Source organism: Brienomyrus brachyistius, chromosome 20 (genome assembly GCF_023856365.1).
Source record: "Brienomyrus brachyistius isolate T26 chromosome 20, BBRACH_0.4, whole genome shotgun sequence".
Taxonomy (NCBI): domain Eukaryota; kingdom Metazoa; phylum Chordata; class Actinopteri; order Osteoglossiformes; family Mormyridae; genus Brienomyrus; species Brienomyrus brachyistius.
In genome coordinates, this window is record NC_064552.1 from 2,272,811 (window position 1) to 2,287,838 (window position 15,028).

The 15,028-nt window shown below is 49.8% G+C and overlaps 1 protein-coding gene across 7 annotated transcripts in view; it reads left to right on the forward strand.

Annotated features, from left to right (window-relative positions):
• Nucleotides 1–14,802, forward strand: part of LOC125715693 (inactive ubiquitin carboxyl-terminal hydrolase 54-like) — a 52,061-nt gene extending 37,259 nt beyond the window's left edge. For 5 of the 7 annotated variants that reach the window (XM_048987527.1, XM_048987528.1, XM_048987529.1 and 2 more), the window contains 11 exons: nucleotides 367–535; nucleotides 1,336–1,515; nucleotides 2,083–2,674; nucleotides 3,045–3,172; nucleotides 3,282–3,440; nucleotides 3,960–4,079; nucleotides 5,783–5,942; nucleotides 8,273–9,294; nucleotides 9,495–9,625; nucleotides 9,848–10,054; nucleotides 10,643–14,802. In XM_048987527.1, the coding sequence (XP_048843484.1) occupies nucleotides 367–535; nucleotides 1,336–1,515; nucleotides 2,083–2,674; nucleotides 3,045–3,172; nucleotides 3,282–3,440; nucleotides 3,960–4,079; nucleotides 5,783–5,942; nucleotides 8,273–9,294; nucleotides 9,495–9,625; nucleotides 9,848–10,054; nucleotides 10,643–10,729 (2,955 nt within the window). In that variant the 3' untranslated portion in view covers nucleotides 10,730–14,802. The remainder of the gene's footprint in view (nucleotides 1–366; nucleotides 536–1,335; nucleotides 1,516–2,082; nucleotides 2,675–3,044; nucleotides 3,173–3,281; nucleotides 3,441–3,959; nucleotides 4,080–5,782; nucleotides 5,943–8,272; nucleotides 9,295–9,494; nucleotides 9,626–9,847; nucleotides 10,055–10,642) is intronic. The other 2 variants (XM_048987530.1, XM_048987532.1) reach the window with 2 other exon arrangements.
• The last annotated feature ends 226 nt before the right edge of the window (nucleotides 14,803–15,028 follow it).

The window sequence follows — 15,028 nt, forward strand, 5'->3', positions numbered from 1 at the left end:
CATAACGTGGCCTGTAAGCTGTGCACAGCAGTGGTGTTTACCGCTATGCAAGCTACATGTTTGTGTGGAGCCCCCTCTTGGCCAAAAACGGTCACTACACTAAATATTAAATAAACACGTTCTTTATTTAGGAGATGCTGAAGCAGCACGTTCTGCGAACCCGCCAGCAAGCTACAGTCTTCTCACTCTACTCACCAGCTATTGATTCTGTTTTTGAAACATCTGGGGCAGCCCCAAAGTGACTTTTTGAGTGGGGCCCCTGGCTGTGTAGGGTGGCCCCGTGGCAGTGTCGTGTAGAAGGCAGTAAGGGCTCCGCCGTTGCTAAGAGACGACCCTTTCTGCCTCCCTCTGTGCCCCTTCCGACAGATCGGCCCCAAGTGGAAAGACGTCGTGTCCCGCTGCATAAAGAGCCACTACCAGCCCCTGCTGCTGCTGTACGCCGACCCGCGGGGCACGCCGGTGTCGGCGCAGGACGTCCCTCCGCAGCTGGACCTGCATCGCTGCAGCAAGGCTGGATATGACAGTGAAGACTCCGGTAAGGGCAGTCTCCAGTTATCAGTCATGAATAGTTACAGGCCGACCGGAGACAAGCCCCAGGAATACTAGAGGGGTCTCAGACGTGAAGGCATGTCATGTGACCTCCCATGTGACTGATCACATGACAGGGATCTGTTACGCTATCATTGCTTGTTGTGGTGTCAGTCAATTTTGAAATATGGTTTTTCGGGTAAATTCTGAGCTCCCGATTCATTTCTGTGAGTGACACGTGAATTTATGAATGAATGTATTTTCTAGAACTATTGATGTACGGTGAACCTGTAGCTAATGTCGAGAAGCACAGACCATCACACACAGATAGACGCTAGTTCTCCCAAACCACAATGTCACTGAAATCTGGGAGGAAGGAGGAAGCTCAGGCGGAACATTGCGGCTCCACACAAGAACCTGAAAGAAATTGAGAATAAAATACATTCTCATTGTTTTCTCATTTGTGAACCCGAACCACTGGTTTGAATTAGATTTTTTAGTACATTAGCTAGTTGTTTGAAGCCTATTAACACACAGTAAGTGATTAATTTCAATAATGACTTTATGCATTTCTGGGTAAAAGCAGAAACGTCTGGAATCGTCAAGTCATTTTTCATCATTCCAGTTAATCCATTATTCAGCTGTTCAGTTATTTATCTCGTCTTTGGGTTAAAATGGTCTTAATTGCGTGACTCGTTCAGCCAGCAGCCTAGCGATGCCTGATTAATAACGGACTCTGCCGGTTCAGGAATCCACGTGTTTAAGGCGCCCGTGACGTGTGACGTCGTCCCACTGGTTTGCTTCCAGGTCGCGAGCCGTCCATCTCCAGTGACACGCGCACAGACTCCTCGACGGAGAGCTGCTCTCATCGGCGCCCCCACAAGCACCATGAGTCCATGGCCAGCCGCTTCTCCTGTGATTCTCAGGGCACGGTCGTCTGTAACCTGGACGGCGACCCCATCTGCCACGGCGGCACGGATCCTGCAGGTGGCGCCATGTTCCCTTCACGAAGTTCGGTTCAGAACTCATCTGTGTTTCTTGGCCACTGCAGATGTAATGTAGATCAGGATGAATGTCCAACGCATAACACAAGCAGAGCCTGTTCAGAACGCGTGATGAAAAACAAGCCTCAAGTGAGAAACTCGAGGTTTTCCGCTAAATTTAGAAATTCCTATAAGGTAGTTGACTCTTGCGACTGGGAGGACGAGAGCACCAGCAGCGAGTCCAAGTCCAGCTCCTCCGGGGGGCGCTACCGACCAGCCTGGCGGCCCAGGCGGGGGCCCTGAATATCACCTGTTATTGCCCAAACAGACTACATGAAATGCTGATTCCTCAGATGAATCTCCATACATGTAAAAACATGCATCGTTGTTATGGCGCCTCTGCCTGCTTTCACTTTCAGTTTAGCGAACGTTTGGTTTCAGTTTGGTTTCCATTCAGTTTCCGCACAGAGGTGCTCTGTCTGTCCTTCTGCTTCTCTTTCTCTCCGTTCATTTTTAATTTCTCTCTCCCCTTAGTCTTTTCCATTCAGAGTGTTTCTTCCGTCCTGTGCAGGGGAGATCCTGAAGGAGCCTCTGGTCCCACGGACGCTGCCCAGGCCGTCCTCCAGCCGGCTGAAGGACTTCAAAGAGGCTATGGGTGGCACTATGGTCCACAGCCGGCCGCTGTCATTGTCCTCCAGTTCGGGGGTGGGCAGCTTGGAGCCGGGAGCGCGGGCTCGCGACTGGGAGAACGAGAGCACCAGCAGCGAGTCCAAGTCCAGCTCCTCCGGGGGGCGCTACCGACCAGCCTGGCGGCCCAGGCGCGAGGCCCTGAATATCGACAGCATCTTTAGCCGGGAGCGATGGCGGCAGGCTGGGTTCGGCCCCCTGGGGCCCTCGCCGCTGCTGGAGGAAAGCGGGAGCCGGGGTGAGGTGTTTCCCGGGACTTCGGCAGCCGCCAGGCAGGGGGCCGGAGGTCCGGAGATGCTTGTCAGAACCAGCGGGTACCTGGCCCCGCCTCTGCCTCAGTCACTGCACAGCCTGGAGCACCAGCCGCGTTTGATCCAGAGGATGGAAAGTGGCTATGAAAGCAGTGAGAGGAACAGCAACAGCCCTGTGAGCATGGACATGCCCCTTAGCGAGGGGCCCAGTGCCGGCTCACACAGGTACACACACAGCTGGAGAAAGGCAGGGTCCACCGCAGCTCATGCAGGTACCCAATGAAACCGCTGGAGAGAGAGACAGAGCCCCACACAGGTCACACACACGTCCAGACACACTGGGAGGTGGAGGTCACATCCAACACATCTTACATTGGCGGAAAACCCCCAGAGATAAGGTCCACCAGAGCGCACGCACCTTCAGGCCCACCTGGGAAAGCAGGTCACATCCCACGCAGCTCGCATGGGCGTGAAGCTCAGACTAACTCACTTCCACGAGGTTCACACACCCAAACAGCTCAAACAGGAACACAGCTTCTCTCTCGCTCGGCTGCTCGACCGCGAGAATGTAGGTGGCTGTCCTTCTCCATGACAGGGACGTGGGAACGAAGAAACATTTAATCTCAGGCCCGTCCTGGCGCAGCGTACCCAAGTCCAAGAGCAGCGGGGCCATCCTGCAGGACGTCAGAGCGCCATCCTGGGCCAGCAGTCACCTGAGCCTGGGTGGGTGAATGAGCACAACTGGCACGTTGGCCATCATGCCGGGCCGCCGCGGCCGTCTCACAATTCTCCAGGGTAACACGCGTGTGTGTGTGTGTGTGCGCGCCTGCAGGGGAGGGCCGCAGCGAGCTGGACGAGCTCCAGGAGGAGGTGGCACGCCGGGCACGACAGCAGGAGCTGCAGCGGAAGCGGGAGCGGGAACAGGAGGCTGCCATGGGCTTCAACCCCCGGCCCAGCAAGTTCATGGACTTGGACGAGCTGCAGCACCAGGGTAACCACAAGGAGCGGGGCGGGAGGCAGGGGGCTCGTGCGTTTCGGGGGCCGGGGAACGGTCCTTTTCCTCCGCGCCTCGGGACAGGGTGCTGATGTGGTGAAGGTGGGAGTGTCCGTTTAAGCTCGGTAGGGGGAAGCGTCTCGCCGGTGGGTGCGCGGGTCTAGCTGGAAGGGGTGTCCGGCCAGTCGTTTGTTTGCCGCTCTTTTAAAATTACAAACAGCTGCAAAGAGAGGAGAATCAGTCTGAAGACGTGTTGTATGTGGTCCCGGGCCTGGCCTTAAATACGGGCCCTGCTGTTTATACGTCGCGTATACCCAGGGACACACACAGACAGGCCGCCTGCCGGGATCTCCTGGGAGTCAGCCCCGAGTGCATGGCGGCGGGGGCGGTGGGTGGGGGGGCTCTTAGCACAGACGCTGCCCGCCCCCTCCTCCCTGGCCGCCCCCTCCTCCCTGGCCGCCCCCTCCCTCGTGGCTCTCCGCTCACAGCTCCCTCGCCTCGCTGTGTTATCCGCAGGGATGGGGGCTGGCCTCGAGCGCTCGCTTGTCGAGGCCGACTCTCTGTTAGAGCGCTCGCTGCAGCTCGAGCAGGGGGGAGACGTGGTAGCAGCTCTCTCCGTCTGCCACCAGGCTGTGTGTAAGTAACCCTAACCTGCCACTGCCTGCCGCTACTACCCCATAACCCCCCCCACGCTCTCCGTCTGTCAGAACTCTGTCTGCTCCTCCCTCCCTCTGTCTGTCCGCCCCCCCTCCTGTCATTCCACGCTCTGCTCGGATCCCCAGGCACTCATGCACAGACCTCGGTGCTGTCGAGGTGGAGCATGTAATGAGCTCCTTCGCGGTGTGACTGGCCCCTGCGCTGTATTCCAGATCAACGTTAGAAATGGAGGTCCGCATCATGGAAGCGGAAGTGGAAAACCAATTTAAATGATTAATAAACTGGAGCAATGTCGTCTGTGTAAACTTGCTCAGCCTCACTATTTTTAAATGTCTCTCTGAAACTATGATCCAGGTCGGATTTCTGCTTCCGAGCTGCTTAAACAGCCGGAAAGGAAGTGAAGGTAGTTTGTCAGCTGACCACTTCCTGTGTTTGCTTGCCAGCAGGACTACAAGCAAAGAACAGGGCCAGTTCCAGCACTGTAGAATTGTCCCCCCCCTCATGTATCTCTGCTTTTCACCAAAGGCTTGTCCTGTTTTTCATGACCTGGTCTCAGGAGTGATTCTAGGGGAGGGCTTAAAAGGGGCCATAAATCATACAGAGGGGTTAAACTTAGCATTACCCAATGATATGTTTGGAATGGGTGAGTGACAAGGGAGGGGACCCTCCGGTGGCCAATCGGCTGCCAGCTGGGCGCAGTGCCCCTGTGCCCCCAGCCCTGTATATGACTGTATGCTGCTTCCTCCATAGATAAACCAATTCCCGGTTTAGGTGCAGTTCGTTGCCCCAGCATTACAGCCCAGGGGTGAAGCAGGATCCTCCCCCAAATGACCTCTTAATGCGCTGTTTCCAAATCCGGTCCTCGGGTCCCCGCGGATAGTCCATGTTTTTGAGGGAGCAAAAATGTGGTCTGTCTGGCAGGGAGCTGGGAGGGAAGCAAAAACATGGACTGACTGTGGGTCCCCGAGGAGCGGATTGGGAAACGCTGTCTTAATGCTTTATGTATTTGTCTGTCTGTCTGAACGTCAGTCTGTTAGTCTGTCTTGCTCTGTCTCTTTATTTACATCCTGAGGAGATTCTTATCCTTTTTTTGTGTAGTTAATGTTGAAGATCTTTCTATTTGCCACTTAATTTAAAAACGTCTTCAGCACAAGTCCCTTCACTCTTTCATTGTGTGCCGAAGACATTTTTAATGTTTTTTAACAGCCATCCAGAAACAACTTAACAGAGATTCCCCCCCCCCACGATTCAAACGAGCATCTAAACTTCTGTCTGCTGCTGTTTTGAGAAAACGTCAAACCGTTAACTTCCCAGTTAGATAGTTTTCAGCTACTCCAATTTTATTCTTAAATGGAATGAATTATGCCTGAAACCAGTCCCTCCTGTTGTTTGTGTGGTGAAAATAAACGTATGTATTTTTACTAAGGAGGATGCAGGCATATATTGCTGACAAATTGTCTCGGCTTGTGAGCCATAAGACGCAGCCCCATGTAGTCCTCAGTGCCGCCCCCCTCCCATGACGTTGTCTCAACCTTTTGGTTTTTTTTTGGGTAACAAACAAACGGCGCATGCCCCTCGTAACCTGGCTCTTTTGTTTCCTGCGTTTTTTGTTTCTTGCTTCCCTTTCTTTGCATTGTTTTCCTTTTTTTTGTTGTTTTTTTTTCCCCGTTGTTTTCCTTTAGCTAAACTAAGACTTACCATGCATGAGGGCAGTGCTAACACTCATAGCAGGACAATGGCTGCCGATAAGAAGCTGCAAAAGTGCATGAGGAGAGCGCGGGGCCTACAGCAGCGCATGCAGCCGCTGGAGCAGGAGCAGCCGCAGCCGCAGGGGCCTCCCAGGTACCAGAACTGTCTCCTGTGTGTGTCCAGCGCGGTGCCTGTCACAAATTCACTATTGACCTTTTTCGATTTTTTTGGTTGGAATTTGATCCCCATTTCATTACTCTGAGTTTTTCAGTTTTTGAGAGGGTGGGGGGGGGTCCTACTGACATTTGCTGTTTTCAGAGGTTCTCTCGCAAACACACCGAGTAGGACGTCATCTTGGAATTTGGACCGAATGTCACCCGAACTCTGCTCTCGTCCTGCTTTGTCGTTCTGCTAAATCGAATGCAGAAGTTGGCCTGTGCACCTGTGGGTTGTTGGTCAAAGTGTCCGTCCATTTCTGTCCCCTGTGAGGTAGACCTCATCATTTCTTTGATCCGACCCTGTGTAATAGACACGGGTAAGCTCAAACTCCATGGGCCATCCGTCATACCCTTAGTCTTCGGGCAAGGAGTAAGACAGGATCTGGAACATCACTAAATAAATCCACCGCCAGCAGACACTCAGAAATCGTTTTTATTTTCAGTCATTTCAAAGCCCAGGTGCATCTTCAAGGTCAGAGTTGTAGATGTAGATGCTTTGCAGTTTGTGTCTGTTGCATTGCACCAGTTGCCTTTAAGTAAACTCCACTTTCTGTTCTGTCGATGGAATAAACTCTGTCACACTGGACTTTAAGGTGTTTGCCTGACAAATATGTAAGGTACCCTTTAAATGTAACCTTTCAACGTGAGTGACGTGGGTTCCATATTCTGGTATGGCTGTCATCATCGAGGAAAGGTACCGCAATAACGGCGTCATTCGGCGCGGCGAGCCGAACGTCGGCTTTCGACGATGTTTTTAAATGGAGAAATCGGCCTTCCCGCCTTGTTCTTCATTACGGCTGCCGTAGCGACTCCTGCTGTAGCCTCCAGTGATGTTTCCGCAGGAAACTGCAGACGTGAGGCTGCAGCCTTAAAGAGCGAACAGCAGCAGTTACAGTGGAAGTCCGGGAGAGCCACAGTAACCCATCCCAGCGCTGTTGTGTTTCAGCATCGATTTATGCGCTGGTATGATTTATTGCCCGGCCTGCTCTGAAAGCTACGCAATTACTGAACAATGTAGTACAGGGGCGGAGCGGAAGACACGGATAAGGATTCATTAATCAGGTGTTCGACATCAGTAAACTTCTAAATGAACCCCCCAAACAGCAACTAATTAATGTAGGTAATGGTCTCTGAAATGTTTTCAGCCATATTTAAAGGTGTCTTAGTTGGCCTTCGTTTGGAGAATTCAAAATCCTGAATAACACCAGGCAAAAGTTGAAGCACGACTTAGAGACGAGCTTAGATAAGGGGGGAAAAAATTCTCAAGAAAGGTGTCTTGGAATGATTTTGAGTGCTGAGTAGTCTTTGAATTTCACCCAAGTCAGCACTATGACTAATCTCACTGGGGAGGGGGGAATTTTCCCCGGTTCTTGCCCTTCCATACTAAACCGAGCATTAGGCTAAATCCTCCAAACCTCCTTCGCTGGTCTAACTTAGCCCAGGGCTCTGTCTCCAGAGGTGTTAGTAGGGATGGTGAAATAATGTGTAGAACCGACTGTTCACTCGAGACCCACGAGACATTTCTAACTATTCAACCCCAGACTCCTTATCTTTGCACTTTGACAGCAAAAGCCCCAAAAGGCAGTTTTGCTGCAAACTTTACACCGGTAGATCAATGCTCAGTTGCCCACGGGCCTTAAATGGGCGTGTGCCACCACGCTTAGGGTCTGTAGCAACTTTTGCTGTAACATATCTGGCAGCCATAGATCTGATGTCTTGGCACAGGACCTCATCTAGGGTGAAGGAGATCTTTGATAAAAATGCATGCAGTGGGATTTGTGGGAGGACGCATCAAATACTTCCCTGTCCTGGACTGACTCACAAGAGAAGGATGGGTACAGACAGTCAACAGAACCCTTATGGATTGACTTGGCGCACTTTGACGGGTCCTACATGGTCCTCTTTTACAAAAGAAGCGCACGTGTGGTTTTATATGTATTTCCATGTGTCAAGAGTGTTTTCTGAAGATACTTCCTCCACCATCCAGCTTTGCCCCCTTGACTTTCAGCACGATGAGCAGCACAGCAGCTACAAAGGTACAAAAGAGGCGCTTTGTGTTGGGCTACGCCATGGCCTAGAACGGAGTCGTGGGAAATGTATAGGCATGTAGTTCCGAATAGCAAAGCGAGAGACTTTGACCCGAGTCCTCTCTGTAAACTTGATGTTTTCTCCGTCAGATGAGATTCATTGACCTACCTCTTTCGTCTTCCTGAACCCTCTTCCCGTTTCCCAATCCCCATCCCAACCCCATCCCAACCCTTTCAGTGAACAGCCTGGCGCGATCAAAATACTGCTGACAACCCATCAGGAAGAGGACTGGGATGCAGACCAGGATGCGCCTCTGGCCCCGCCCTCTCCTCTCCCTAGTCAACCTTTCTCCCTTTCTAGAAACGTACACCCTGGACCCTTGAGCCGCCCATCTCCCTGCTCCCCCCAACTTGTGGGGCAGAGCAAGGGCCCCAGCGGAGAGCACTCGGAGAATCTGCCCGCTTGTTCAGAGCTGGGAGAGCAGGAGATGAGAAGGGAAGGGCAGGACCATGTAACCCGCCGGGACGGGTCTGAGGCCTCCGACATAAGTCCATCCTCAGGTCAACAAGCAGAGCCTGTCCATCAACGCTGCACCTTGCCCTTGCTGCCCCTAGACTTCTGGAGGGCTCCTGGAAGCGAGAGGGAGGGCTGTACCCAAAGCGCCCAGCCGCAGCCCCAACCTCTCCCTGCCACTGCAGCTTTGCCGTTCCCGAGCTCCATGAAAATCCCTGACCAAAGCTCAGCTAATAATCCGGGGCCTCCACAGGCTCTAACAGCATCACCGGTAGAGCCCTCTGCAGACAGGACGGGCTGTGACTATCCAAGGTCTCCCACTCAACATCCAGTGCAGACCCCACCTCAAATTCAGTCTCCGGCTCCTCCCTGCACCATCCCTCGGCTGCAGCCGCCTTCCACCGCTGTTCAGTACTGGTCATCTTGGAGCCTGGACAGGCCGGACAGTGTTATCATGGCGTTCTGCACTTCACCCAGCCGCCAGTTTTACTCCAGTTCCAGCATGCCTGGGTGCCCTTCTTCCTCTCAGCTAGTGGTTGATCCACCAGATCCCTCCGTAGAGGGAAAGTCCCAGGCTGAAAACTCCAAGGCTTCCGGTAATATTCAGCCTGCCACTAACTTATGGTGTGATGTCACTGACTCACCGGATAAGGAGCTGGAAGTCCTCCACCAGACAAGCAGAGAGGACACTACATTTCCTCTGGAGACCTTGCCGAGCAACTTTTCACCATCTGGAGCAACGTCAGGTAAGCAACTCACCGACACAAATGAAACAGTGTCGGAATTCTCGTCTTGTGCGTTCGTTCTTCCTGCATCATCGACCATCAAGGAGGCTACGAATATTTAAGTCATGGTTTGTTGATGAAAGGAAGTCCCCAGAATTGGTGTGAACTCTGCTTCCTCTGGTATTATTATTATTGTTATTTATTATTCTTTTGTCTTTCAGTTCCTTCAGCTGGTGAGAGGCAGTTGTCTGGGAATATCGTTGGTGGGCGCTCCAAAACCCCTACGGCCGAGATAGAGAAGAGTATATTCCAGGCCCCTGGCTGTGGATCCTCTCTGGTCTGCTCTCATAGGGTAAGAACCTCAATCTGCCCATACTCAGAAAAAGGCCGTCAAGATGGTAGACAATGCCTTGTATATTTTACAACCCAAGGGAGGATGTGTGAAACTGATGTACAAGTCAGTGGTAGAGTAATGGAGATGGCTTGACAGGTGGAGGCCATTGTCTGAAAGCTGAACTCAGATGTGTGGTTGACCTGGGTTGGTTATGCTGAGCGTCTCTGGTCTTCTCGCCAGTTTACTCCTGCCCCTAACCATGAGCTACAGCCAATGGAGTCATGTGGCATGGACGACCTGGGAGAGGAGCACGCTACTGCTGCGAAGGATGAAGGACGAGGCGAAACACAGCTGTACAGTGTGGAGAACATGCGTCGCGTTGCCCGCAGCTTGAGCAGTACGGTCATCGGAAGACGCCAGGAGGACCTCAGGGTGTCCCGCAGCATGGTGCGTGATCTTCGCTTACGGCATAACTAAGCCCTACTGATCACAGCTATGCATGTGTGGTTCACTCTAGGATGGGCTCTTAACTCTGGTTCCCAGTGTAGAACCAAGGCAACAAAGTAACCAATACAATCTGCATAATGTACTGTGTATAACCACAGTGTAGGGAACTGATTTAACACGTGAGGCTTGGAGTATGTGCCCCCATATGACTGCCATTGGTTCTGTACCATAACTGCTGCTCTGATCCATTCAGACTCAGTCTAAGTACCATCACTCACTGCCAACACGTTTGCACATTCACTGGAACCAGGCCCGGCTGCTGCCATCTAGTGGATATATAAAGTGTCGTACTGTTCAGAAAAGGATGCCCAAGAATAGCATGTGACTGTAGTCTACACAGACCCTCACATCTCTTTAGCCTTTTCAAGCTCTGTTTCTCCATTTGTGATTCATGGATGATCCCAGCTATTCATTGTCACAATGAAAAGACAATTCTTTGTTACTAGAAGAAAGTGGTTCTTCTGGTTTTTTTTCTGTGAATAACATGATGCCTTTTCCGCTTTCGATCGCTCTCATGTTCTCTTGCAGGAGATTCCCAGGAGGTCCAAGAGTTTCTGGCTCTGCTTGACCGGAGTGAAGCTCTCTCCGGTGAAGTCCACCACCGTACCGCACTGAACGGCGAGACGTGGTAGATGGCCGGTGCCATGCCTGCTCGCCCGTCCCATCGAGGGCCTGGAGCTCCCCTGCCGTGACCCAGCTGCCTGTACCTGCTACAGCCAGGGATTAGCATGTCGTGGCCTGTGCGGTCAGCTGTCCATCTGCTTGGCACTATGACCAGTACCCCCCATCCCGCCCCATCTATTTCACATGCAGCACCAGATGATGCCCCCCCCCCCGAAGAAGACAAAAAGAGACGGCCTGTGACCCGTCCCAGGGCACTGCACCTCCACCACCACCAGCAGCTCACCCCGACGGTCTCTGGGCCCCCCCTCAGCCTCGTGATCTATGCCAACATGAACCCGTGAGACTCACACAACTACTGCCAGTTCCATGGAGTTTTCTGGACTTGCTCTGACCCTATTGGCCGAAAGCCCTTCTATTCCTACTACAGCACCCTAACCCTATTGGGTGACCCTGCCGTGTCACCCACCCCTTTATAGTTATAGAGAAGCTTAGGAGTCCGCTGCTGGGATCAGGCTGTGGATGCTGACAGGAGACTGCAGAGGCCTCCTGATTGGCTCCTCGGCCGTAGGACGACCTGTGCGGTGTCACACCGTCCCTGGTCGCCCTGGTTAGCATGGAATCGTGTGGGACGTGCCTCTTGTCCAAGGGAGAGGAGCCAAGCACTACAGATGTCGGCCTCCGAGCAGCTGAGCATCCTCAGTGAGCAGCTTAAGAGCCAGAATGTTCCGGAGGAAACATCAGCTCCACCCAGCAGAGCCAAAACAGTAGCCTATCCATGTCATTTTTCTTTTCTAAATTTTAACCAGTTTTGTGTGTGTTTTTTTAAGAGACTGTAGCGGTTCTCTCCCACCATTAAAGGTTGCGTTTGGTCCATTTCTCCTCTCCTTTACTAGTTCAACTGAAAATCGAGAGTGACAGGGAAAAATGAGCCAGCAGACATTTGGTGTAGCAGTGTAGCAGGACCTGGACTTGCACCCAAATCGTTGTTTAAAGAGGAGGAGGAGTCTCTGCTGGACCTTTGAACAAAATAATAAACGGGAATCATGAATTATTTAAGTTAAAATATCCTACTTTAAAAATGGATAACCTGTAAAGTAAACTGTAAGATATGTACGTTGTTTGGATAAAATCGTATGCTCAGAAACAAAAACAATAATTAGATATGCTATTTTGAAGATTAAAATCTCAATGTCTTGTTTGAATTAGGAGAGAGTTCCGTAGGTTGTTGCGAATTGACATTTTTTTATGTCACAAAAGCGAAAACAGTCTCAAGGAATTTTTATAGGCATCTCTCAAATTAAAAAAAAAGATATTTTTTTTAATTCAAGGAAGATAACTTGTATGTGATCAGTGATATTCGAAATGTTCGATTATGTTTCAGACTAAAATGACTGCACCTTACATTTGATATGAAAATGGTATCTATTTAGTAATAATGCATTTGATATTAGGGCAGTATGTACTGTAACGTATCTGACGCTCCGCTTCAAATGCTTAGGCGGTCAGGTTGTCATCTAGGGTCGGTCGTTTTGATAAAGCCGCTCTCGTCGTCTGTGTCGAGGGCGGGGAAACGTCGGCTTCATGGGCAGTAGGCTGTGCTGATTTTTACCCCGTGAGTCCTTCCTTAATTAGCCGTAGTTTTTTTTTCTTTTCTTTTGAAGGAACTGAAACCCAGCGTGTGTTATCTGAAGACTCCATTGTTTTCAGTATCGTCTCGTAAAGCCGAAATCCTGATGGTGGATAGATCTTTCTCTTCATGAACAAGTGAAGCTTAAACCCGTGTCTGCTTAGGGTTAACGTCAAGCACGTTATTTATATCGCGAACTAACAGCTTAAGTTTTATCGGATACAATACGGAAAGTTCAGCCAATGCTAATGGATTAATATCTTGGTGGGAATGATAGCAGCCGGTCCTCGGTGCCCATAATGCCTGGGAATTCCCTGCCCTCGGTCTAACCTGAATTTCATGAGCTTTGTTAGACTCATTTGTGAGTTGTGCCGCTGTTTCCCCACTACAGCCATTCAGCTCTGGCTCCCTTACGGATGTAAGCCTCCATACTTTAGCAAACCTGCGGCTGAGTCTCGCTGGGAGGACTTGGTTTCTTCGGTACCGCAGACTTTCTTACACTCTGTGTAATTTATGGCTGACAAAACCACAGCAGAAGCTACTGAGCAGCCAGTGTGACAGGCACTCACGCCTCGGGACCCGAATCGGGACGCTATTTGCAGCAGGGAAGCCGCAAAGTCCGGTCCATTGGAACACGGAGCGTATTAAATGGATTTATGTTCCTTATTTGATGCTAACAGTAATTACAAATGAACCTTTTGGCAGTATTCGGACAGAACATCATCACGGTGAACGAAAAGCATAATTTTCCAGTATTTTCACTCTTTTGAGTTTTCACAAACTATATATGCCTAATAAGTGTGGGTGTGCCCTTTGAAAATAATATCGCCCTAAAAACTCGAAATATACATGGCTTAATTCACTTATAGAAGAGTGAACTATGTAATTGAGCGGATGCTGAAAATACATACTGAAATCGTTTATGGTTTGCTATTATAACATTTGGGCAAGTAAATTAAGTACTATAAATTAGTTAATCGTTACGCAGCCCTTTCCGGGGGGGATTAACCGAATCCAGTAGGTAAACTGACAGGAATGGTTGCACAGAGACCTCTCCTACTATACAGAAAAATCAACGTCGTGACCCCGAGAAGACTGACGTGTCTGACAATATTTCTTATGTTTTTTACAATAAGGGTGACAATGAGCTGCAGGTGCTCCAGCGTAGTTAATGTACAACGGACCACAGAGCGCTCGCTGTCACGTGGCCGGACATGCTTATCGTCCGGAAAACCACAAAAACAGGGACAGTGGAGCATGGAGATTGTTTCCTCTAACACATGAAAAACACCTCAGAAATCTTCTCCAGGGATAGGAAAAGAGTGTGTTGGAGAACATCACGTATTTGTTGTGACATACGGGAGAAAGAATAACGTACATGATTGGAGAAAACCACAATAAGGCCAGTTTATTCCGATTTTTACTAATAGGACTTTATACTATTGCTTAATAAGTAATAATAACTTTATTACTTAAGTCATTGGTAAACACTCTATCCTGTAACAAGGGGCTTCAGGAAATTATCGTCTTTGTACAAAGCAATCAACTTAATGAGATGAATTGACAGTATTAGCATGTTTTGAGATACAGCATTTCACAAGCAATGATTGCAGAGGACTGGGAATTAATCCTGAATTATGTTTTACAATTGAGAGGTTTATAATAGTCCAAGAGTTATGGCCATGCAGAGGTTATCTGTTAAAAAAACAATCACAGAACCAGGTTTAAGCCCTACAAAGCACCAGGCGAGCTGTGCTATTGACCCAACTGTCTAATCTGAGATGCAGGCCAGGTCATTTTCATTAACGTCATTAAGAGTTATGTTCCTGTCACAGCTAACAAGTGAAGCAAAGAGATTGGCATGGTTTATGTTTGTGACCTCTGAAAGAGAGCCGACAAGGAGGCCGGCATTAATATGGCTTTGTTCAATACTCATTTCACAATGCTTACTATTTGGATTTGACAAAAAAGAAAATAATTTGAAACAATAAGTCCAGCTTAGTTTCCCACTACGGATGTTAATTGTCTGAAGTGCAAGAAAACGGATTGGAAACCCACTTTTACAATGGAACCAAAGAGAGAGATTTCACCTGCATTTTCCGGTTTATTTTTGTAACTCACAAGAGGTTAAGAAATTTCAAGCAGCACCCTATGTATCGTTGCACCTTTATCATAAAGGAAATGTATGAATTTATGACATTATTCAGATTTATGATTATTTTTTTTAAAACATAACAAACATTGATAAATTGCAACTCCGAAACTGTGTACATATGTCTATGTGCAGCAATCGGCCTTTAAAATATGAGACCAGTGTGTGACGATGGATTTCTTGACAATGTAAGTGGGCTTTGAGGGATTTCCACTTTAACCCAGTTTGTAAATGTTGTGCTGGCAGAAGGAACTTGTATTTTTGCAATAAAGTTACTACAAAGTGCTCCAGCAGAAGTGTGCTGCAACCACAACTCCAAGGAGTCCTTTCTTGGTTCCGCACGCCTTTCACTCGGCACCTCTCTGACATTCCTTTGCGCTGTCCTGTCCGCCGCCAGCGAGCCATGCCGTTGCGGGTCCTGCGGCTCCTTCGGTAGCTGCCAGGACAGAGGAATCGTTGCATGTTGTGTCATGAGCCTGTAACCGGCTTCATTTGTCTTATGGACAGATTA